This window comes from Anopheles gambiae, chromosome 3, assembly GCF_943734735.2.
Source record: "Anopheles gambiae chromosome 3, idAnoGambNW_F1_1, whole genome shotgun sequence".
Lineage (NCBI taxonomy): Eukaryota > Metazoa > Arthropoda > Insecta > Diptera > Culicidae > Anopheles > Anopheles gambiae.
In genome coordinates this window covers 56,251,287-56,276,342 of record NC_064602.1, presented here as the reverse complement: position 1 = coordinate 56,276,342, position 25,056 = coordinate 56,251,287, and the positions used below count along the sequence as shown (strand labels likewise).

The window sequence follows — 25,056 nt, the reverse complement described above, 5'->3', positions numbered from 1 at the left end:
TTTTTTACAATAAAATGACAAAATTCAGGTGTTTAGTATGCTACAATTTGGACTGTTATACCTGCTCTTGGGGTGCTATAATTATAACTGCTAAAACTAGGAGTGAAAAAACTACCAAGGCTCGCAAGCTCTTTAATGTGAGGGCTCTGGGGCGGTGAACTTGTATGGCGTGCGAGCCCTCGCGCGCCCTCGCAAATCGCTGTCAATTGCATGGCGGGACTATTCAGTCTAATTGTAGAAGTTCTCTTCATCTATACACTATGTCATCTGAAAGTTGTATGCCCTGTCCTACCTTAATTGTTCGTATAGTTTTACGAGTCCTCTCCCGTTCTTTAGTGATTTGCGCTATATCGAACTGGTCCTGTCCGTATCCGCTAGTCGGCAGCCGATGCCGTTTGACACCGTTTGCAACCGCCCAAATAACCAAATTACCAAAAACGCCACCAATTTCCTCTACTAAAAATCCAGTTGCATCAAACAAAGCCACAGTACTGTCAGTTTGGTGGGTTAAACCATACGGCCTCAGAAGCAGCCACTTAAATGTTGTTAAAGTAAATTTTGTCTAAACATGACCCGAATATGTGTTGAATTATGCAAAGAAAGCGATTATACGTGTGGATTTAAGTTCGTTTGTTGTAGAACATATTTGTGTGTGTTTGTCTACTTGCAAATGGACTCATCCATTTCGCTGGTCGGTGCACAGTTTATAGATTTATAATATTGAAGAAGTTATGCTGTGATGTAAGTGAATGAGTTTAAGTAATCGATGTGTTAAAATCCTGTTAAGCATATTGACCCTAGCCCGCCCTTGATCCATCTTTGCCTCGTCAACATGTTTGGAAAAGACGGGTGTTATGTATGTGAACGCAGGATAAGTGACAGACGTCAACTGCTGTCATCCAAGCAGACCACGCCGCTTGCGTCCGCGCTTTTTTTGACTCTCTCTCTCTCCGATTGCCATTGTTATCGCGTATAAAACGAATTTTGTAAACCCGAAGTATTTTTCTAATAAATCAGTGAACTCACAACAGTAAATACAGAACATTTGGTGTCAGAAGTTCCGGATTTACGGTCCACAGTCTGTAACGTACATTACCCTTGTGAGAGATTCACTGTGAGAAAAACTTACTTTAATATGACGACACTAGATCCATCGTCTATGGCTGCGCTATCCCACATGATCGCGGACACCCTAAAAACAGCCATCGGATCAGCGGCAGGGGAAGCACGCCAAGATGCAACACCCTCGACGTCACGGGCACCGTCATTTTCTCATCCAGCTTATCGCACCAGCTTATCGCACGCAAGGGACCGTCTGCGACTATTTCGACCGAATGGAATGGGCCCTGCAGCTGAACGGTATCCCTACCGAAAAGTACGCCGATTACGCGAGAGTCCACATGGGAGCCGAGTTAAACAACGCGCTATAGTTCCTGATTGCACCAATGCCACCGCAAGAGATTCTGTACAAAGATCTCCGGAAAACGCTCGAAACGCATTTCGACAAACAGCGCAATAAGTTTGTCGAAAGCATCAAGTTCCGGCAAATTATGCAGCAGCAAGGGGAAAGCATCGCACAATTCACACTACGCCTGAAGCAGGGAGCTGCTCATTGTGATTACGGAGAATTCTTGGACCGCATGCTCATCGAACAATTGCTACACGGACTAATGGAACGTGGTATTTGCGACGAGATTATCGCAAAGAATCCAGTAACCTTTAAAGATACATGTGAGATCGCCAGCACGCTAGAAGCAACACACAACACCGCGCAGGAGGTTAACGCAGGGATGCCGTTCGTCGTATCAACGAATAAGTTGGGTTACGAGCAGCCGAAGACAAAGAAGACACCTGCATCTCGTGCTACGTCGAAGCCCAGCAAGTCAACGCGGCGAGAATCGTCCCAAGGTAAACCAAAACAAGGTACAACTAATCCAGGTATGTGCAATGGTTGTGGTGGAAACCACCTTCGAAATCAATGTCGTTTTCGTGATGCTCGTTGCAACACGTGCAACAAAAAGGGACACATTTCTAAAATGTGTAGATCTCGGAAAACTAACCACGATGAAGATTCTATTAATCCCGTAGACACCCGCCCAGAAGCCTCCATCGATTACGTACAAACGTTAAATGCCCTACAAACAACTTCGCCATCCGGGAAGAAAATGGTAGAAGTTACGATCGATGGACATCCTTTACACATGGAGCTTGACACAGGAGCCCCATGCGGTATTATTTCGGAAGCAAAGTTGAAAACAATTAAAAAACAATTCCATTTACTTCCATCCGAACGACATTTTTCTAGCTATTCAGGTCACAGCATCACCTGTTTAGGACGTTTGCCAGTCAACGTAGCCATGGGGTCTGCAAATAGAAAACTAAACGTTTATGTTGTTTCGAGAACATCCGAGCCGTTATTCGGTAGAGAATGGATCGCACAGTTTTCAGATCAGATCGATATAAATTCCATGTTTGCTCCTAATGTTTCTGTCCAATCAGTCACGGACACAGAACCATCAGCCATTCAAAAATCGAAACTCAATGATCTTTTGGAAAATTTTCGAGAAGTTTTTAGCGATACCCCTGGAAAGCTAATTGGTCCTCCGGCAAAAGTACATCTAAAGCCTGGCGCCACACCTATTTTTTCTAAGGCTAGAGAGGTGCCACTTTCTCTGCGAGAGCGTTACGCAGCAGAAATCAACAAAAAGATTGCAGCAGGTTTTTACGAACGAGTTGACTACTCCGAATGGGCTTCACCCACACACATCGTTGTTAAAATGAACGGGAACATCAGAATTACGGGTAATTACAAACCGACTGTTAATCCTCGTATGATAGTCGATGAACACCCCATCCCGAAGGTCGAGGACATTTTTAACAAACTCAAGGGAGATGCCTTCTTTTGTCATCTCGATTTAACCGATGCATACACGCACCTTCCTATAGACGATGATTTCAAGCACGTCCTTACGCTAAACACTGTTACACATGGTCTCATCCGACCGACCAGAGCAGTGTATGGAGCCGCCAATATCCCAGCAATATGGCAAAGGCGTATGGAAAGCGTTCTGCAAGACCTAAACAACGTGGTCAATTTTTACGACGACATAATCGTAGCCGCAGCCAATTTCGACAACCTGCTCGAAACCCTCAAAGCTACACTGCAGAAACTGAAAGATAACGGACTCCGGCTTAACCGAGCGAAATGTGTATTTGCTGTTCCTTCGTTAGAGTGTCTTGGTCACAAGATCGATCGCCATGGGTTGCACAAATCCGACAAACACATTGCCGCAATCCGTGATGCTCCACGTCCAAACACCCCGGAAGAGCTGCAGCTATTTTTAGGCAAAGCTACCTATTACAGTTCGTTCATTCCGAACCTTTCAACACGAGATCGTAGCTTACGTGATTAGCTCACAGCGCTGACATTCGAATGGAATGACGACGCGAATGAAGCCTACCAAGATATTAAGGAAGCGCTAATCTCTCCGCAAGTCTTGGTACAATACGATCCAACACTTCCCGTCATCTTAGCCACGGATGCCAGCAAAACCGGTTTGGGAGCCGTACTATCACACCGATTGTCTGACGGAACGGAACGCCCCATAGCTTATGCTAGCTGCACGATGTCCAAAACAGAGCAAAAGTATCCGCAGATAGACAAAGAGGCGTTAGCAATCGTGTGGGCAGTGAAAAAGTTCTTTCACTATTTGTACTTACTTACTTATCCGGCGCTACAACCGCTTTGCGGTCTTGGCCTGCCTCAGGAGTGTCCGAAACCGCTCACGGTCTCGCGCCTTCGTCTGCCAGTCCGTTATCCCGGCCTTAATGGCGGACGCCTCCACGCCATCTTGCCACCTCAATTTGGGCCTACCACGCCTCCTCTGTCCTTGTGGATGTCATCTGAAAGTTGTATGCCCTGTCCTACCTTAATTGTTCGTATAGTTTTACGAGTCCTCTCCCGTTCTTTAGTGATTTGCGCTATATCGAACTGGTCCTGTCCGTATCCGCTAGTCGGCAGCCGATGCCGTTTGACACCGTTTGCAACCGCCCAAATAACCAAATTACCAAAAACGCCACCAATTTCCTCTACTAAAAATCCAGTTGCATCAAACAAAGCCACAGTACTGTCAGTTTGGTGGGTTAAACCATACGGCCTCAGAAGCAGCCACTTAAATGTTGTTAAAGTAAATTTTGTCTAAACATGACCCGAATATGTGTTGAATTATGCAAAGAAAGCGATTATACGTGTGGATTTAAGTTCGTTTGTTGTAGAACATATTTGTGTGTGTTTGTCTACTTGCAAATGGACTCATCCATTTCGCTGGTCGGTGCACAGTTTATAGATTTATAATATTGAAGAAGTTATGCTGTGATGTAAGTGAATGAGTTTAAGTAATCGATGTGTTAAAATCCTGTTAAGCATATTGACCCTAGCCCGCCCTTGATCCATCTTTGCCTCGTCAACATGTTTGGAAAAGACGGGTGTTATGTATGTGAACGCAGGATAAGTGACAGACGTCAACTGCTGTCATCCAAGCAGACCACGCCGCTTGCGTCCGCGCTTTTTTTGACTCTCTCTCTCTCCGATTGCCATTGTTATCGCGTATAAAACGAATTTTGTAAACCCGAAGTATTTTTCTAATAAATCAGTGAACTCACAACAGTAAATACAGAACATTTGGTGTCAGAAGTTCCGGATTTACGGTCCACAGTCTGTAACGTACATTACCCTTGTGAGAGATTCACTGTGAGAAAAACTTACTTTAATATGACGACACTAGATCCATCGTCTATGGCTGCGCTATCCCACATGATCGCGGACACCCTAAAAACAGCCATCGGATCAGCGGCAGGGGAAGCACGCCAAGATGCAACACCCTCGACGTCACGGGCACCGTCATTTTCTCATCCAGCTTATCGCACCAGCTTATCGCACGCAAGGGACCGTCTGCGACTATTTCGACCGAATGGAATGGGCCCTGCAGCTGAACGGTATCCCTACCGAAAAGTACGCCGATTACGCGAGAGTCCACATGGGAGCCGAGTTAAACAACGCGCTATAGTTCCTGATTGCACCAATGCCACCGCAAGAGATTCTGTACAAAGATCTCCGGAAAACGCTCGAAACGCATTTCGACAAACAGCGCAATAAGTTTGTCGAAAGCATCAAGTTCCGGCAAATTATGCAGCAGCAAGGGGAAAGCATCGCACAATTCACACTACGCCTGAAGCAGGGAGCTGCTCATTGTGATTACGGAGAATTCTTGGACCGCATGCTCATCGAACAATTGCTACACGGACTAATGGAACGTGGTATTTGCGACGAGATTATCGCAAAGAATCCAGTAACCTTTAAAGATACATGTGAGATCGCCAGCACGCTAGAAGCAACACACAACACCGCGCAGGAGGTTAACGCAGGGATGCCGTTCGTCGTATCAACGAATAAGTTGGGTTACGAGCAGCCGAAGACAAAGAAGACACCTGCATCTCGTGCTACGTCGAAGCCCAGCAAGTCAACGCGGCGAGAATCGTCCCAAGGTAAACCAAAACAAGGTACAACTAATCCAGGTATGTGCAATGGTTGTGGTGGAAACCACCTTCGAAATCAATGTCGTTTTCGTGATGCTCGTTGCAACACGTGCAACAAAAAGGGACACATTTCTAAAATGTGTAGATCTCGGAAAACTAACCACGATGAAGATTCTATTAATCCCGTAGACACCCGCCCAGAAGCCTCCATCGATTACGTACAAACGTTAAATGCCCTACAAACAACTTCGCCATCCGGGAAGAAAATGGTAGAAGTTACGATCGATGGACATCCTTTACACATGGAGCTTGACACAGGAGCCCCATGCGGTATTATTTCGGAAGCAAAGTTGAAAACAATTAAAAAACAATTCCATTTACTTCCATCCGAACGACATTTTTCTAGCTATTCAGGTCACAGCATCACCTGTTTAGGACGTTTGCCAGTCAACGTAGCCATGGGGTCTGCAAATAGAAAACTAAACGTTTATGTTGTTTCGAGAACATCCGAGCCGTTATTCGGTAGAGAATGGATCGCACAGTTTTCAGATCAGATCGATATAAATTCCATGTTTGCTCCTAATGTTTCTGTCCAATCAGTCACGGACACAGAACCATCAGCCATTCAAAAATCGAAACTCAATGATCTTTTGGAAAATTTTCGAGAAGTTTTTAGCGATACCCCTGGAAAGCTAATTGGTCCTCCGGCAAAAGTACATCTAAAGCCTGGCGCCACACCTATTTTTTCTAAGGCTAGAGAGGTGCCACTTTCTCTGCGAGAGCGTTACGCAGCAGAAATCAACAAAAAGATTGCAGCAGGTTTTTACGAACGAGTTGACTACTCCGAATGGGCTTCACCCACACACATCGTTGTTAAAATGAACGGGAACATCAGAATTACGGGTAATTACAAACCGACTGTTAATCCTCGTATGATAGTCGATGAACACCCCATCCCGAAGGTCGAGGACATTTTTAACAAACTCAAGGGAGATGCCTTCTTTTGTCATCTCGATTTAACCGATGCATACACGCACCTTCCTATAGACGATGATTTCAAGCACGTCCTTACGCTAAACACTGTTACACATGGTCTCATCCGACCGACCAGAGCAGTGTATGGAGCCGCCAATATCCCAGCAATATGGCAAAGGCGTATGGAAAGCGTTCTGCAAGACCTAAACAACGTGGTCAATTTTTACGACGACATAATCGTAGCCGCAGCCAATTTCGACAACCTGCTCGAAACCCTCAAAGCTACACTGCAGAAACTGAAAGATAACGGACTCCGGCTTAACCGAGCGAAATGTGTATTTGCTGTTCCTTCGTTAGAGTGTCTTGGTCACAAGATCGATCGCCATGGGTTGCACAAATCCGACAAACACATTGCCGCAATCCGTGATGCTCCACGTCCAAACACCCCGGAAGAGCTGCAGCTATTTTTAGGCAAAGCTACCTATTACAGTTCGTTCATTCCGAACCTTTCAACACGAGATCGTAGCTTACGTGATTAGCTCACAGCGCTGACATTCGAATGGAATGACGACGCGAATGAAGCCTACCAAGATATTAAGGAAGCGCTAATCTCTCCGCAAGTCTTGGTACAATACGATCCAACACTTCCCGTCATCTTAGCCACGGATGCCAGCAAAACCGGTTTGGGAGCCGTACTATCACACCGATTGTCTGACGGAACGGAACGCCCCATAGCTTATGCTAGCTGCACGATGTCCAAAACAGAGCAAAAGTATCCGCAGATAGACAAAGAGGCGTTAGCAATCGTGTGGGCAGTGAAAAAGTTCTTTCACTATTTGTACTTACTTACTTATCCGGCGCTACAACCGCTTTGCGGTCTTGGCCTGCCTCAGGAGTGTCCGAAACCGCTCACGGTCTCGCGCCTTCGTCTGCCAGTCCGTTATCCCGGCCTTAATGGCGGACGCCTCCACGCCATCTTGCCACCTCAATTTGGGCCTACCACGCCTCCTCTGTCCTTGTGGACGGCCTAAAAAGACTTTACGGGCTGGGTCGTCCGTTTCCATGCGTACAACATGGCCAGCCCACCGGAGCCTGGCGAGCTTAATACGCTGTACGACAGTGAGGTCGCCGTACATCTCGTATAGCTCGTCATTATAGCGGCTCCTCCATTGTCCTTCCACACATACGGGGCCAAGTATCCTTCTGAGCATCTTCCTCTCGAACGCGGCTAAGAGGGCTTCGTCAGATTTGGACAGTGTCCATGTCTCAGAGGCGTATGTGAGTACTGGTACTATATAGGTACTATATAGTCCCAGCTTCGTCCGTCGCGACAGGTTCTTTGAGGTGAACTGCTTTTTCAGGCTGTAGAATGACCGGTTGGCAGCCAGCATCCTTGCGCGCAACTCAACTTCCATACTGTTGTCGTTGCTGACCTTTGACCCAAGATAGGTGAATTCTGGGACGACTTCAAAAGTGCGTTCACCTATCTGTACATCACGCCTACGTAGATTTGGATTATTTATTGGTAGGTCCGCTGATGTTGCCACCATCAGTTTGGTCTTTGCCTCGTTTATCTGCAATCCGAGGTTCTCTGCCGCCTGCTCAATCCCTTGGTAGGCTTCTGCTACATAGGAGAGCCGCAGACCAATGATGTCTATATCATCAGCGTATGCCAGGATCTGGGTTGACTTATAGAAGATGGTTCCCGTAGTCTCCACCCTCGAGTCACGGATGGCCCTCTCTAGCGCCAAGTTGAATAGGAGACAGGCAAGCCCGTCCCCCTGGCGCAGACCCTTGGTGGTAGCAAAAGGTCCTGAGAGTTTTCCATCCACCCTCACCTGGCATGTGACGTTGGTCATAGTCATTCTAACTAGCCTTATCAGTTTGGCCGGGATTCCAAATGAGCTCATAGCGTCGTACAGTTTTACCCTGGCTATGCTATCGTATGCGGCTTTGAAGTCTATGAAGAGATGGTATGTGTCGTTTCTGTATTCAGCCATCTTCTCCAAGATCTGCCGCATGGTGAAGATCTGATCAGTGGTTGGTTTTCCGTTTCGGAATCCTCTTTGATAGTTTTCTACTATCTCTTCGACGTGCGGGACAAGGCGATCCTGAAGGATCAGGGAGAGTATTTTATAGGCAGTATTCAACACCGTAATACCCCTGTAGTTGTTGCAGTCCAACCTGTCTCCCGTTTCGTTTCGTTTTCTAGTCGTGCACCTCCATTCTTGACCAGTTCAGCTGCAATTCCGTCGGTTCCGGGTGCCTTGTTATTTTTCAGCCGACGGATAGCCTTTCGTGTTTCTTCTATGCTAGGTGGCAGTAGCATGACACTATCTGCTAGTGGCGCTTCTAGCTGTTCGTTTAACTGGTCGTTGAGTAATTCATCAAAGTAGTGAGTCCACCGCGAGAGGACCTCTGGCTGGTTACTAACCAGATCTCCATCCTTGTTGCGACAGCAGGTTACCTTAGGTACAACGTTGTTTCGGTGACCTGCTATCGCTTGGTAAAACTTTCGTGTTGGTCCGTACGCCTCTCTGGTTTGCTCGAGTTCCCGCATGTTTTGCTCTTCCAATGCATGCTTCTTGGAGCGGTGAACTCGTTTCTCTTCGCGTCTAAACCGTGAATATTCCTCTGCGCATGCCCGCGTTCTATGCCGTTGCTGCATTGCTCGGTATGCAGTATTCTTACGTTCGGTCACTTGTCTGCATTCATCGTCGAACCAGCCAGATTTGGTGTTGCCACGACGTGGTGGGAGAATATCTCTTGCACAGTTTATTATTTTTGTTTTTAGAGCGTTCCACCTCTCGCTCGTAGTTTCATATCTGTTTTCTGGTAGTAGAGACTCGTCTAAAGCGGCTTTGAATTCCTGTTGGACAGTAATGTCCCTTAGAGAGTCCGTGTTGAGCCGAGGCTGCGTGTTTTCTCCGCCCCCATTGGCGCGGGGGCGGGCGATTCTACAACGTATCACTAAGCCAACCAAGTAGTGATCGGAATCGATATTGGCTCCTCGATAAGTTCTGACGTTTAACAGGCTCGACTGTCGTCGGCGGCTTATTAACACGTGGTCGCTATTTGGTCGTTCACTATTTGTATGCACGTAAATTTACTTTAGTGACGGACCATAAAACTCTAACACAAATTCTACACCCCGAGAAATCCCTTGCAACGTTGTGTATTAGCAGAATGGCGAATTATGCTGACTACTTGGCACACTTCAACTTCGATGTTGTATTCAAGCCTACGAATCTCAACACGAACGCTGACTACTGTTCGAGAATCCCGAACAATTCTAATGTCAACCAATTCAAAGACGAGGGAAGAAGCTCAGGCGACGATTTTGAACAATTTGCGCATGTCCAAATCGAACAACTGCCAGTAAGAGCAGAGCACATTGCTCGAGAAACACGCAAAGATCCTCACCTAGGAAAAATCCTTCAACGCCTTGAGGAAGGTCAAAACCTCGGACAATATGGATACAAAGCACCCGAATCGAAGTACACAATCGCAGCCAACTGTTTACTCTTTGAGCACCGAGTAGTCATACCAAGCACACTACGTCAAGCCATTCTTAACGATTTGCATGTGGCACACTTCGGCATAGTTAGGATGAAAGCCTTAGCCCGATCGTATGTCTACTGGCCCGGCATCGACGCCGATATAGAGAAAACAGCTAAGGAGTGTCACGCGTGTGCTCGTTATGGACCAACACCTCCCAGGTTCGACAGCCATCACTGGGAGTATCCGAGTGCTGCCTGGGAGCGCATCCATATTGACTTCGCTGGTCCCGTATGCAACACTATGCTGTTAATTGTTGTCGACGCTTTTAGTAAATGGGTCGAAGTCAAGCCCACAAACACTATAACTTTAGCAGCAACAATAAAAGTTCTAGACGAACTCTTTGCAACGTATGGAGTACCGATCACCGTAGTATCCGATAACGGTACTCAGTTCACCGCAAAGGAGTTTAAAGAGTTCCTGCAAAAGAGTGGAGTCAAATATCACAAACTCACCGCACCTTACCACCCAGCAACCAATGGACAAGCCGAACGTTATGTCCAAACGGTGAAAAATGGTCTCAAAGCTATGGGAACAACAAGTGCTAATCTCACACGCAACTTAAACACATTCCTACAGCATTTCCGTAAAACTCCACACGCCGAGACGAAAGACTCTCCAGCCAAACTGTTTCTTGGACGAAACATTCGTACTCGACTCGACCTCGTGAGACCACAAGCTGTTCACTCCAGTGTCTCCGAAAGACAAAAAGCCCAGTTACGGCCTACGTTTCGAACTTTGCCACCTGGACAGTCCGTCTACGTACTATCAGGCAACACGCGCATGGACAAGTGAATTCCGGCTACCATCTTAGCCCGATTGGGAGACCTACATTACGATGTGTTGTACAACGGTCAACATTTGAAGCGGCACATTGATCAAATTCGACGGTTTGAAATGAAGACCAACGATGAAGAAGAAAGTTCTTCAGCTGCAATCTCACCACCGATTGCAACGACTACCACATCGACACCACTAGCTGTATCTTCAAGTACCGCTACTAGAAGGCTTCGTTTATATGGCCACGCAGCACCGTCAGCCCCAGCAGAACCAGAGCAGGTCGTAACAGCTGATGACGATTTGGAGGATGAGACCTTCTCAACACCACCTTCCAGCCCACAACCACCAGGAAACGTGTCAACAACTTTGCGTCGTTCGACCAGACTCCGGCAGCCTCCCAAGAAATTTTCTCCCTAGAAGCATTTTTATTAAAGCAGGGAGGAAATGTTATGTATGTGAACGCAGGATAAGTGACAGACGTCAACTGCTGTCATCCAAGCAGACCACGCCGCTTGCGTCCGCGCTTTTTTTGACTCTCTCTCTCTCCGATTGCCATTGTTATCGCGTATAAAACGAATTTTGTAAACCCGAAGTATTTTTCTAATAAATTAGTGAACTCACAACAGTAAATACAGAACAATGGGCCAAGCGCGTGCAAGGTCAATACATATGATCGGAACTGACGGCTCCGATTGTTCTAAAATTTGGTGGGTTAACGACTAAATCAACCACCACTAATCCTTGTGGGTTTGAAGTGGCTTTACAGTGGGTTAAGGCCGATTTGGTTATTTGGTCGTTCCACGCCATTCGCAGCATTTCGGAGCCGTCTAGAGTTGGTAAGAGCCAATAATCGTCAACCAAAGCCTCCGGTCTCCTTCAACCATTCCCATGCTTCCGACGGCTCCGACTAGTGATGGGCAAGTCGACCCCAACCTAACGGGTCGGAGCCATCCGTAACCGACCCGGAGTCGTTCGGGTCGACCCGAAAGGTACAAGTAGGTACAGTGGGTGCAACGACTCCGGAAGGTGCGAGAAAGCATAAGCGACTCCTACCCGTTGGTGCAACGAGTTCGGGTCGGGTCGGGCCACGGTAGATTCAGTTTGACCCGGGAGTGCAGCGAGTTCGACCCGAAAGATCAGTAGGTGCGAGAAAGCATAAGCGACTCCGACCCGTGGGTGCTGCGAGTTCGGGTCGGGTATTGAACCTACCTTGACTGGAGTTTTCTGTAAATAATTTACCAAACAAAGGCCAAAATTCGCTTATCTGGCTGAGTAAAAACTCGACTTCAAATCAAGCAAACTCTTCTGGGTGTGGGTTGACGACAGTGTGGTGGAAAAAGGTTTCTTTCCTTCCAACTTCAAAAAATGACACCGATTTAGTAATACTTTTTTCACTTCTGTATTTTTCCGGGCAGCGTTTCCTCTTGAAACACAGTTTCCTTAATGAACGAATTCCTATTCCTAGCCCTTATTTATACTACTCCTTTTCGCGCCAAAATTTACCCCATATAGGGTGATGCGTGTCAATTACTATCTAGAGGTGGGTTCTGCGGATCGCACCCACGGTTCCGCTCCGGTTTCGGCAAGTATGATTCCGATTCCGATTCCAGAGAGGAAGGAATCTCTAGTTCCACCGGAATCATCTGGAATCGTCTGGAATCGTCCGGAATCGTCGGAATCGTCCGGAATCGTGCGGAATCGTAGTCAATCGATAGTAGTGAATAGTAGAGCCGATAACGGTCGATTCCGACTGTTCCTACGATTCCAGACGATTCAAGTTCACGTTCCGGCCGCCTCGCATGTGTCAATGCTATCTGTCGTACATTTAAGCCAGGAATGTCGCGCACTGAGTTCCTCAACATCGTTCTACATGCGCGCTAGCTTCTTGTTTTACTGTTTGTATCTATTTGTATTAGGTTATGCACTGAATTCCGGAATTCCGACTATTCCGACGATTCCAGACGATTCCGGTTAATTACGACGATTCCGGACAATTCCGGGCGATTCCGGACGATTCCGGGCGATTCCGGGCGATTCCGGGCGATTCCGCGAGATTCCGGGCGATTCTGGTCAATTCCGAGCGATTCCGACTCTACTACTATCTACTTCGGATGTACGGATGTGCGGAATGATTTTTACTCACGTCTGGTTCGCTTAGCGGATTGCGTTCCCAAAGGTCAAAAGCCGAAGATTTTATATTGACCTTTCGCTTTTTCTATCTGTATCTTACTCTTTTTTGAGTGTCAATGCTGTCTTTCGTACATTTAAGCCAGGAATGTCGCGTACTGAGTTCCTCAATATCGTTCTACATGCGCGCTAGCTTCTTGTGTTACTGTTTGTATCTATTTGTATTAGGTTATGCACTGAATTCCGGAATTCCTACTATTCCGACGATTCCAGACGATTCCGGTTAATTACGACGATTCCGGACAATGCCGGGCGATTCCGGACGATTCCGGACGATTCCGGGCGATTCCGGGCGATTCCGGGCGATTCCGCGAGATTCCGGGCGATTCCGGTCAATTCCGAGCGATTCCGGGCGATTCCGGTCGATTCCAGGCGATTCCGGACAGTTCCAACGACTCTGCACGATTCCGACGATTCCAGACGATTCCGGGCGGTTCCGGCTTGTCGGATTGAACCTACCCTTCGGAACTGGGTCCGAAATTTGTTGGAATCGTCCGGATCCAGTTCCGTTTTTTTGTGCGTTTTGCCCAACTCTACTACTATCTACTTCGGATGTACGGATGTGCAGAATGATTTTTACTCACGTCTGGTTCGCTTAGCGGATTGCGTTCCCAAAGGTCAAAAGCCGAAGATTTTATATTGACCTTTCGCTTTTTCTATCTGTATCTTGCTCATTTTTGAGTGATTTTCCCTTCGTGGGTATCCACGAGCTCCCTCGTGAGGTTGTTGATGGTGGAAGTTGAAAACGAAACCCCCTCGTGCGCTGCCAAAATCAGCGAAGAACAAAATCGAGTGGCTCAAGCGAAAAAACGAAAAAAAAGATGAACGAGTGTGCTCCCAATCGCCGATTCAGAACTGATCCCGATCGTCATCGACGGCTTGGGAAGCCCGTCAATTACGACGAGTCTGCATTTCGTGCCTCTTACGATGGACGACTTCCGAAAGAAATTGATACTTTTCGAATCTTGCCGTCATCTTTGCACCACCCAGCCCCCTTTCCGCTGATGCCCGGGCCACAACGAACAGCCGTATGGAACGGCCCCGCCCATCGCAGGAACCCATCCGCTGCTTCAACTGCTCCCGATTCGGACACCTTCAGAACGCGTGCCCGCGGCCGAATCGCCCACCCGGTGGATGTTTTCTTTGTTTCCAGACTGGACACGTCTACCGTAACTGCCCTAAACGTCGGGCCAACGCCAACGCCGTCGAGGGCAATACTAGTTCGGACGAAGCTCTCGCCACAAATCAAGAGGTGAGTTTGACATTTTTCCACCCTTCCCTGCGTTCGTTCCCTTCTCGACACTGAAAGTCATGTGAGCTTCATTAGCAACACGATAGTACCAGTTAAGATGCTAGGACCTCTTTCCGTTACCGAATACTGCACTATGATTAAAGGACCACTTTACTCTCGAGGAAAAATCGATTGTACTATCCGATTTAAGAATCATTCCTTTCGACACTTGTTGTGACAGTACAACGGTCCGACAAAATGTAAACAAACAAGATACCGTATAGGTTACGATACCGTCCGCGAGAGGGAGCCCCGTAGGTAAAGAGACAGGGAATGAAGGGAAACGACCTTTCTTCGGGATTAAGACGAGAGAGAGAGAGAGAGAGAGAGAGAGAGAGAGAGAGAGAGAGAGAGAGAGAGAGAGAGAGAGAGAGAGAGAGTCTTCGGGAGAAAGTAGAAATCTATAAAAGGGATGGCCGCGGAGAACATAAGTCTCTTTCGAACCAGTACGGATTTTTTTGTAACATCACGAGCAATATACAAGTCACGACGTTATAAGAAACCGCACATTGTTTAAATTAAAACATTCGAACGAGCACTATTCCAGTTGCGGGAAGCAACATTTTACAAAAAAATCCAATTTTTATTTTAAGTTCGCGAAAGTGCGTCAAAATTTTGCGCTTGAGGAAAGCGCTCGGCGTGATACGATAAGGTTAACGACCTGCTGTGTTAACAGAATGGCTGCCCCGTGTGTGCAGTTTGCAATGGAGCGGATTTAACTTGCAGTGTGGTGTGCAGCCGTTGCACTCTAGCATTTCATCTACAGCGTACTAACGTGGATGACTCAGTGTATGACCTACATTGGTTCTGTGACATGTGCACACCAGGATCACCAGCTCCGCTCCGGGATCTGCCCCAAGAGGCCCCCTTACATCTAACCCAAGCGCCTACCATGAGACCGCCATCGCAACACTATGCCAATCTGTTAGGGCATAACATAACGGAGAACCAACCCTACACAGCGAGAGATGATGGTCAATCATCTCAACTGACCTTGCGAGCCAACCAAGTCAGCAAATTACCGCAGGAGAAGCCGGCCCAAGTGCTCAAATACCCCTGAGACAAGTAGCATCAAGTGTCGTGTCGTTAGAACCGGGCACGGTATTTCGCCCCCTTATGCCAATCCATCATGCTCGTCCGGTCAGTATTAATTTGGAGAGTCCGTGTACCTCTTCGAGAACAGCTGATTGACCGACCGACCATCCCGTAACTGAAGACACCCTGAGGGAACTCAACAGACGCTTCAACCAAATCTTGGAGGGTGTAGGTACACCGCAACCAAGAGCCAGACAGGAAGTGGGATACCAGCGCCTTGAGAGACTGATGGAAGCGCTGTTAGAACGACTTAGCGACGAACCGGATGGAGGGCGACGCCGTATCAGTCTGTATTATCCTAGTTCTACTATTTACGAAGATCAACAGACACACGACCTAAGCCGCAGCCAGAAATCAGCGTGACAAGCCGTAAGCGCGCATCTACCATAGTTTGACGGAAACCCCGAAAATTGGTCCCACTTTGAAGCATGTTTCGAGGAAACTACAAAACTATGCGGCTATTCTGACGGAGAAAATGTAGCACGTCTGCGCCAAGCACTGAAGGGAAAGGCGCTGAAAGCGGTGCAAAGCAGTTTGAGAAGGGGAGAGCACCTTTCGGAGATCATGGAAACACTACGGAACACATTCGGGCGTCCGATGACAGTACGCTGACTACGCTCCTCGAGCAAATACGACGCCAACCCATCCCTAAACATGATCGCCTTGAAAATCTAATCGATTTCTCTCTTCCAGTTGAAGAGGTTTGCGCCACAGTGAGGACGGGTGGGGTCAAAACTAGTTATGATGGCCCGATATTACAGGAGCTTGTGGTACGTTTGCCCCCGACAGTGATGTTGCTATGGGGTATGCATTGTCGAACCTTACCAGCTGTAACCCTGCAGGAGTTCGGAAAATGGATAGTGGGGATAAAGGAATCGGTTCTGTACGTGGAACCGTTGAAATACGAACCACAAATGCGACGCCACGATAATACACACGCTGTGGGTGAGTCGATGGTTAACGAAGTACTACATGCCTTTGCAACGGAGACTGTTCGAACCTGCTTTCATGTGCTGCCTATTGGAGTATGAATCAGATGGACCGTCTGAATTACGTCAAGAGACAGCACCTGTGCCGCAGCTGTTTGAAAAAGCACCATGGCCCATGCCCCCAGGACATTATATGCGGCAAAGCAGGATGTAACGGGAAACACCATCCGTCCCTTCATCTATATTGAGCTAATCCAAGCACGGCTAATGAAGAACATGTAAGTACGAGTAGACAAAGTACTAACCTTTCGCATTCTACCACTCTAAATAACATTATGCTTCGTTATGTGCCGGTTACATTAGAGGCCAACGGGCACAAAGTAAATACTGTAGCATTATTAGATGAAGGTTCCTATATAACACTAATGGAAGATGAATTGTGCCACGAGTTACAATTAAAAGGAGCCAAGAAGCCATTATGCCTCAGTTGGACAGGAGGACAACAACGTGAGGAAAACAAGTCTAGGGAGGTTAGCCTTAATGTGTCGGCTATCGGCAACAATAAACGTTCATACCGTATGCAGTTGGTTCGCACAGTAAAGAAATTAGATCAACCCGAACAATCGATTAACTGCAACAAGTCGGCAGCGAATTTGAAATTTGAAATCCCTCCCGCTGTCATCATTCAATCCATCAGCACCAAAACTAATTATAGGGATGGACCATTATTTCCTCACAAGACCGCTTAAGACAATTGAACGGTCTATGGAGGAGCCAGCAGGCCGATGCTCTCTCTAACACACCTGTTGGTGCACTGCTCCCTATGCTACCAGTCATCACTGTCGATACGATCATCTCTGCCATCAAACGTGTCAAATCCTCATATACCCCTGGCCCAGATGGTATACCGGCCGTTATCCTAAAGTGGTGTGCTTCTGCGCTTGCTCCCTCGCTGATGAAGATTTTTAAGGAGTCCCTGAGATGTGGAACACTTGGAAATCTTCCTGGATGACACCCATCTAGAAGAAGGGCTGTAAGAATGATGCTGTAAACTATCGTGGCATAACCTCACTCAGCGTGTGTGCAAAGGTGTTCGAAATGCTAATCTACGAGCCATTGTTGGCCTCGGCCGGCAACTATATTAGTGTGAATCAACATGGTTTTGTATCCAGGCGATCTACAACGACTAATCTACTAGAATTTGTTAGCAAATGCCATAAATCTATCGATAACGGTTTACAACTAGATGCTATTTATACGGATATCAAGGCAGCATTCGACAGTGTATCGCACTCTATCTTGCTAGCGAAACTCGACTTACTTAGTCTCCCAAATCCTATGATAATGTGGCTTAGATCATACCTTACAGATCGTAAATATTCTGTGAAGTTAGGCCCGTACATGTTAAGTCCAGTGCATGCATCTTCTGGAGTCCCGCAGGGCAGCAACCTGGGTCCTTTTCTGTTCCTTCTTTTCATCAACGACGCGACATTGATCCTTCCGGCTGATAATCATCTACTGTACGCAGATGACGCGAAAATTTTTCGTGTTATTCGTGAACCAGAAGACCACTCCCGACTGCAAACTTCCTTGCATGAGTTCCAGTGTTGGTGCAACCGTAATGCTTTATCCCTATGCACACATAAATGTGAAGTCATCACTTTCAGTCGTTCTCGCTGCCCATCATTGTATGAATATGCGCTTGATGGACAGTCCTTGGTGTGAAAACTATGTGTTAAGGATCTAGGTGTTTTGCTCGATACAAAACTATCATTTAAGGATCAGCTGGATCACGTAGTAGCCACCAGCAACAGAATGCTAGGACTAGTTATCAATATGACTCGCGAGCTTAATGATATACCTTGCACCAAGGCGCTCTATTGCTCACTTATCCGGTCGTTGATGGAATATGCAAATATCGTATGGTGGCCAACTGCAGCGCGTCCGTTAGCTCGATTGGAATCAATCCAGCGCAAAATTTCACGATTTGCACTTCGCTCATGGAACCAAAGGCTCGATTACCGGACTAGGTGTTTACTACTCGGGCTACCCACCCTAAGTGAGCGAATACGAAAAGCCAGGTTGTCGTTCATCACGGGACTTCTCGACGGCCGTATTGACTCTCCGTCACTACTGGCTGCCATCAACCTGTACGTTCCGGCCAGGCCGCTCCGGACTCGGGCAATGTTGGCCCTCGACGACCGTAGAACGCAATTTGGCTCCTCTGACCCGTTCCTGCTTATGTGCCGTGCTTTCTAGGCAGTCAGCGACGCTTTTGAGCCGAGGATTTTGCCAACTGAGTTTAATGATCGTGTTTCTGTGTTAAATTTGGTTCCATAGTGCACATTTTTATGTTCTATGTTATTGTAATCCATTGTAAAGAACTCATTGTAAAACATTGCTAAAATGGTTCGATAGGGCATTATTGTCCATCGATAGACAAATAAACATAAACATAAAGTAGCCACCAAGACTCGCCTAGGTTGGGTTGTCTCGGGAAAGTGCGATGTTCACGACGATAATAGAATCACTTCAAGTGTATCGGTGCACCGAGTCGTGTCGTGTGAATGCCAAGACATCGATAAAAGAATAGATGCTGCAATGAGAGGATGTTTTGCGTTATCCGACGTGGTCAATTCTAAAGAAGGAAAGTTTCGCTCGAAGTGCGATGAGCGAGCGTTGGAAATACTTAATAGTAAAACAACGTTGGAAGCGAACCGATACACGTCCGGTCTGTTGTGGCGAGGCAATGCAATAAAACTGCCGAACAACTATTCGATGGCCCTAAAGCGTGCGAACAGACGGCGTCCACGGGCCTGCCCACGCTCGAATGCAGAGCCGATGGCAAACGATTCTATCTTCACCATTAACATGAGAGAGACAGAGCTTATACCACGAACGTACCCGAAAGGTACGCATGCTTCACTCATCAGTATCTAAAGGCAAGGACAAGGCAAAAGAGAAACAGAAAAAAATCCTCACGGCTACACATGTCCTCCAGACGCGTTGTCTATGCGTCTCGCTCGGTATCACAGCGGCATACGGCAGGTAAGCAGTACAAATGCTGCTACCTAATATGCACACATGTTTATCGAACACAACTATTCGGTTCGACTCGGTAAACTTCACGAGGATGCCGGAACAAAAGGGCGCAGACTTTTTCATGATTTTGTATGACTTCGGCTGTTTTGGACTACGCGTGTAGGCGCTCGCAAAGAGACTAAACTGTCTCGAACGACGAATGAATTGAGAAAAATATCTATGGGACAACATGAACACAAAACTAAGAGAATATGTAGAAAAGGGTTACATTAAGCGACTATCTCAAAGCGAAAAGGAAACCTATCACCCTACAAAATGGTATTTGCCAATATTTCCGGTGTTCAATCCTAACAAGCCCAATAAGTTAAGGATCGTATGGGATGCCGCAGCAAAGTTTAAAGGTGTTTCTTTGAATTCGGCGCTTTTTACTGGACCTGACCTTCCCTCCCCATAGCCTAACATTTTATTTAGGTTTCGAGAATATAAAATTGCCATAGCTCCAGATATAAGCGAAATGTACCATCAAGTCTGCATGAATAGTACAGATCAGCAAAGCCAACGATTTCTATGGTGCTGGAGTCCAGATCAAGAACCTCAAGAGTACATTATGCGACGGATGACATTTGGTGCGTCATGTTCTCCTAGTTGTGCTCAGTATGTGAAAAATACGAACGCAGAAAGATTCAGTGATAAATTCCCACTCGCGGTAATATGCATCAAAGAAGATCATTACGTAGACGATTTCTTGACTAGTGTGGAAACGGATAGTGAAGCTGTGCAACTCACTAAACAAGTAAAATATATCCACATGAAGGGTGGATTTGCACTTCACAACTGTATGTCAAATTCTAAGGAGGTTTTGGACATCGTAGGAAGCAGCACCTGTGAAAGTAAAGATCTCAGCCTTGAAGCCACTGCAGTGTCACATAAAATCTTAGGAATGTGGTGGAATCTCTCTACAGACACTTTCCAATTCAAGGTTCCCGAAGCACTTAAAGCCTTTCTAAAAGAAGAAATAGTACCAACCAAAAGGCAGATCCTTAGTGTGTTGATCACTGTACGATCCACTCGGACTAATTGCTGGTTATTTGTTTTACCTAAAAGTAATTCTGCATGAGATTTGGCGAGCAAAAGTAGAATGGGATGAGACGATACCTTCAAATCTGTTATCTAAATGGAGAAAATGGATCAATGGATTGCCGAAGCTTGAAAAACTATATATTCCGCGATGCTATAGGCAATGCTCTATATTAAAGGTAAATGCCCTTCAACTACAAATATTTGTAGATGCCGGTCGTGATGGCTACACCGCAGTAGCATACTTCCGATACGAGCAAAACGAAGTAATCGAAGTATCTCTAGTAGGGGCAAAGAGTAGAGTGACGCCCTTGGAATACGTATCAATTCTTCGACTCGAACTTCAGGCAGCAGTGTTAGGCACCAGGCTCGCACACAACATAATATCTGCACACCGGGAGCCCATTAACAGCACAACATTCTGGACCGACTCTGAAGATGTAATACACTGGTTGAACGCAGATCACCGCGAGTATCACACCTTCGTAGCCCATCGAGTGGCAGAAATTCTAGACAAAACGACTGTACGTCAATGGCGGTGGGTATCAACGAAAGATAATGTTGCAGACGAAGGAACTAAGTGGTCGAACATCGACTGCCAGTTTATAACCAGTCGCTTGGTTGCGGGACCACCATTTCTATCTAATCCCGAATCATCCTGGATTCAAGAGCAACCTACGAGAACGGGCACTGAAGCAGAGAAACGCAAATCCGTTAACATACATTGCACACAAGAAGCTCTCTTTAATCTAGGTCGGTTTACATGCTGGAGGAGGCTAGTAAGCATGGTAGCATATATGTGGCGATTCATGAATAACGCCAGTTCACCCGTGCACAGCCGAACGACAGGCTGGTTGACAAACTATGAGAAATTGTTAGCTGAACAGACTATCATCATTGAAGCACAGCGGCAGACATACCCCGAAGAGTATCGAACACTTCAAAAATCTGGTGATGGAACTGCAATATTAGCAAAGAAGAATCCACTGGCCAAACGTAGCCCGTATTTAGAACGCGATGGAATAATACGGATCATGGGGCGATTCGATGAATACCTCTACGTAGGAGATAATACTAAACGGCCAATCATTCTCCCCAACGACAGTAGTGTTACTGAGTTGATCATTCGAGGCTACCACTGGCGCTATGGGCATATGAATCAGCGAACGATTATGAACGAAGTAAGACAGGTATACGACATACCCGCTTTGAGATCAGTTTGCAACAAGGTAAAGGCAAGGTGTTCGGATCGTTTCTATAGTGTGAGTGTTAATCGCGGTAGTAATATCTGCTCAATTTTATTTCCGATATTCTCTTCTGGAAGTTCTCCTACGTTGTGTGTTTATTCTAATAACTATAGAACCGGTATGAACAAACCGGTTCTAACGCTAACGGTTTACCGCTAACGTTCACCGTTCCCCGATCAACAAATTCAATATGATCTAAAACCGAACACAAGGTGTGAATAATGTCGTATTAGAAATGCTAAACCTAAGGAACCAATGATGGGGAATCTACCAAGTACTCGCCTGTCCCAGTTTGCGAGACCGTTAACCTAGACTGGGGTAGACTATTTAGGTCCATTTATCGTCACCAACGGTTGAAAGACGGAAATACGATGGGGAGTATAATTTCCCTGTCTTATGGTACAGTATCGGACAGAAAGATAGGGCATTGGTTTTTTAACGCACCGTACACCCGTTGGGCCAAGTTTCTGTGTGGTTTGTATGTGTTTGTGTTTGTGTGTGTGTGTGTGTGTGTGTATGTATGTATGTGTGTATGTGTGTGTGTGTGTGTGTGTGTGTGTGTGTGTGTGTGTGTGTGTGTGTGTGTGTGTGTGTGTGTGTGTGTGTGTGTGTGTGTGTGTGTGTGTGTGTGTGTGTGTGTGTGTGTGTGTGTGTGTGTGTGTGTGTGTGTGTGTGTGTGTGTGTGTGTGTGTGTGTGTGTGTGTGTGTGTGTGTGTGTGTGTGTGTGTGTGTGTGTGTGTGTGTGTGTGTGTGTGTGTGTGTGTGTGTGTGTGTGTGTGTGTGTGTGTGTGTGTGTGTGTGTGTGTGTGTGTGTGTGTGTGTGTGTGTGTGTGTGTGTGTGTGTGTGTGTGTGTGTGTGTGTGTGTGTGTGTGTGTGTGTGTGTGTGTGTGTGTGTGTGTGTGTGTGTGTGTGTGTGTGTGTGTGTGTGTGTGTGTGTGTGTGTGTGTGTGTGTGTGTGTGTGTGTGTGTGTGTGTGTGTGTGTGTGTGTGTGTGTGTGTGTGTGTGTGTGTGTGTGTGTGTGTGTGTGTGTGTGTGTGTGTGTGTGTGTGTGTGTGTGTGTGTGTGTGTGTGTGTGTGTGTGTGTGTGTGTGTGTGTGTGTGTGTGTGTGTGTGTGTGTGTGTGTGTGTGTGTGTGTGTGTGTGTGTGTGTGTGTGTGTGTGTGTGTGTGTGTGTGTGTGTGTGTGTGTGTGTGTGTGTGTGTGTGTGTGTGTGTGTGTGTGTGTGTGTGTGTGTGTGTGTGTGTGTGTGTGTGTGTGTGTGTGTGTGTGTGTGTGTGTGTGTGTGTGTGTGTGTGTGTGTGTGTGTGTGTGTGTGTGTGTGTGTGTGTGTGTGTGTGTGTGTGTGTGTGTGTGTGTGTGTGTGTGTGTGTGTGTGTGTGTGTGTGTGTGTGTGTGTGTGTGTGTGTGTGTGTGTGTGTGTGTGTGTGTGTGTGTGTGTGTGTGTGTGTGTGTGTGTGTGTGTGTGTGTGTGTGTGTGTGTGTGTGTGTGTGTGTGTGTGTGTGTGTGTGTGTGGATGTTTGAATGTGTATTGATGTGTGTGTTTGTTTCACAAGTAGGTCGTTTCGAATAGATTTGTAAGTAGTTTTTTTGTGTTTTGGGTTAGGTTTTTGGTGTGATAAGCAGGACCACCGCCCTCGCGATCAGTGTGTTTTCGATATATTAACAATGTTACGGTCTTCTTTCGCCGTGGTCTTCTGAGGACGTCCGGTTGACTTGCGCGTTTCGGTTGTCCAAGCGCGTTTCAGTTGTCTAAGCACGTTTCGGTTGTCCGAAGCGCGTTTGCCACAAAAGTGCGCGATCGTTCCATTACGAACTCGATCCTTTTGCGCTTAATGCCAGCAGCAGCCATTCGCTTTTACATATGGCGCTGATAATCGGTACAACGTTTACCTCGACCCATTGTTACTAACATTGCTTGCTTGGACCGTCAAGAACGCGCTGGTTAAAAACTTGGACACGGCTGATCCCGTCCTCTGCCTGCGTTCTACTTCTATACGCGATGAATTACATCGTTGTCGAGCAGCGAAAACATCGCATGGATAAAACTATCAACGAGTACGCGAGTAAGCGTCTTCCCTTCAAAATCGAGAAAAGAATACTGCCGCGCTCATGAAACAAAACGCCCATGGAAAAGAATAACTGCGCGCCAGCTCAATGCACGCACAAAGTTTACCATTCGCACACAACGTTCAACGCAGAGATGCACGCAGGCCTTTCAATGGCGTGCACTGGAGAAACACCTGTGAGGGAATGCCGAGTTCATTGCTATTGTGCGCGTGTCCATTTCGCACCGGTGTCGCATTCACATTCATGAAACAGCACACCTGCGTTTTCGTCCGAGGAACAAGCGCTGCTGTCGATGCAAACTTTAGTTTTTATCCAAGTGTAAACGCACGATGTTTCACATGATAACACACATAATAAGAATAATTTCAACGCAATATGACAGCATGGCAAGCTATGTTTTTCAGACACAAACCCGCGCACTTGCTAATACACATTAAAAAGCACACTCTCTTTCTAATACTACACACACACACACACACATACACACACACACACACATATACACACACACACACACACTCACACACACACACACACACACACACACACACACACACACACACACACACACACACACACACACACACACACACACACACACACACACACACACACACACACACACACACACACACACATACACAAACACAAGTAACGTGGCAAAACAAGTGCACGGTGCATTGAAAAAAAGGGTCCTATCTTAATGTCCGATACTGTACGTGCGGTTCACATCGAAGTAGCACATTCCTTAACTACGAGCTCGTGCCTATTAGCCTTTCGAAACTTTATTGCCCGGCGCGGCATTCCCAATATTATTCTCTCGGTTAAAGGCACAAACTTTGAAGGAGCGGAACGTTAATTGCGGGAATCTCAACAAAAGATTAATCAGGATGAGCTTATAGACAAGATCAACATACCTTCTATTAACTGGTCTTTTAATCCCCCAGGTGCGCCACATTTCAGAGGAGCCTGGGAGAGGCTAATTCAGTCCGTAAAGAAAACGCTGTACGGAATTCGTTTTGCTCGAAACCCCTCCGATGAAATCTTTCGCAACTGGTTGATCGAAGTCGATAACGCAATCAATTCCCGTCCGTTGACAGAGGTACCGGTTGATAGGGAGGAGGATGCGCCTATTACTCCTTGTTGAGACACAGGCACGGAAGTCCTGTCATCTAATCGTGTTTAACGAAACACGAAGATCGTTTCGTTGAGCTTTGAGCTTTCGGCTCGGTTGATTAGTTTTTAAGTATAAGTGTAGTTCTACAAATAA

The 25,056-nt window shown here is 46.7% G+C and overlaps 1 protein-coding gene across 1 annotated transcript; it reads left to right on the top strand.

The window, feature by feature from the left end:
• The first annotated feature begins 3,915 nt into the window (after positions 1–3,915).
• On the top strand, positions 3,916–7,056 carry LOC133393441 (uncharacterized protein K02A2.6-like). The gene has a single exon (XM_061658521.1). The coding sequence runs from the start codon at positions 5,082–5,084 to the stop codon at positions 7,047–7,049; it is 1,968 nt and encodes a 655-aa protein (XP_061514505.1). The 5' UTR covers positions 3,916–5,081; the 3' UTR covers positions 7,050–7,056.
• Positions 7,057–25,056: the final 18,000 nt, after the last annotated feature.

What these genes read in the sequence shown, in the direction of transcription:
- LOC133393441 (XM_061658521.1), top strand. Translation starts at nt 5,082, where the DNA reads ATGCCACCGCAAGAGATTCTGTACAAAGATCTCCGGAAAACGCTCGAA.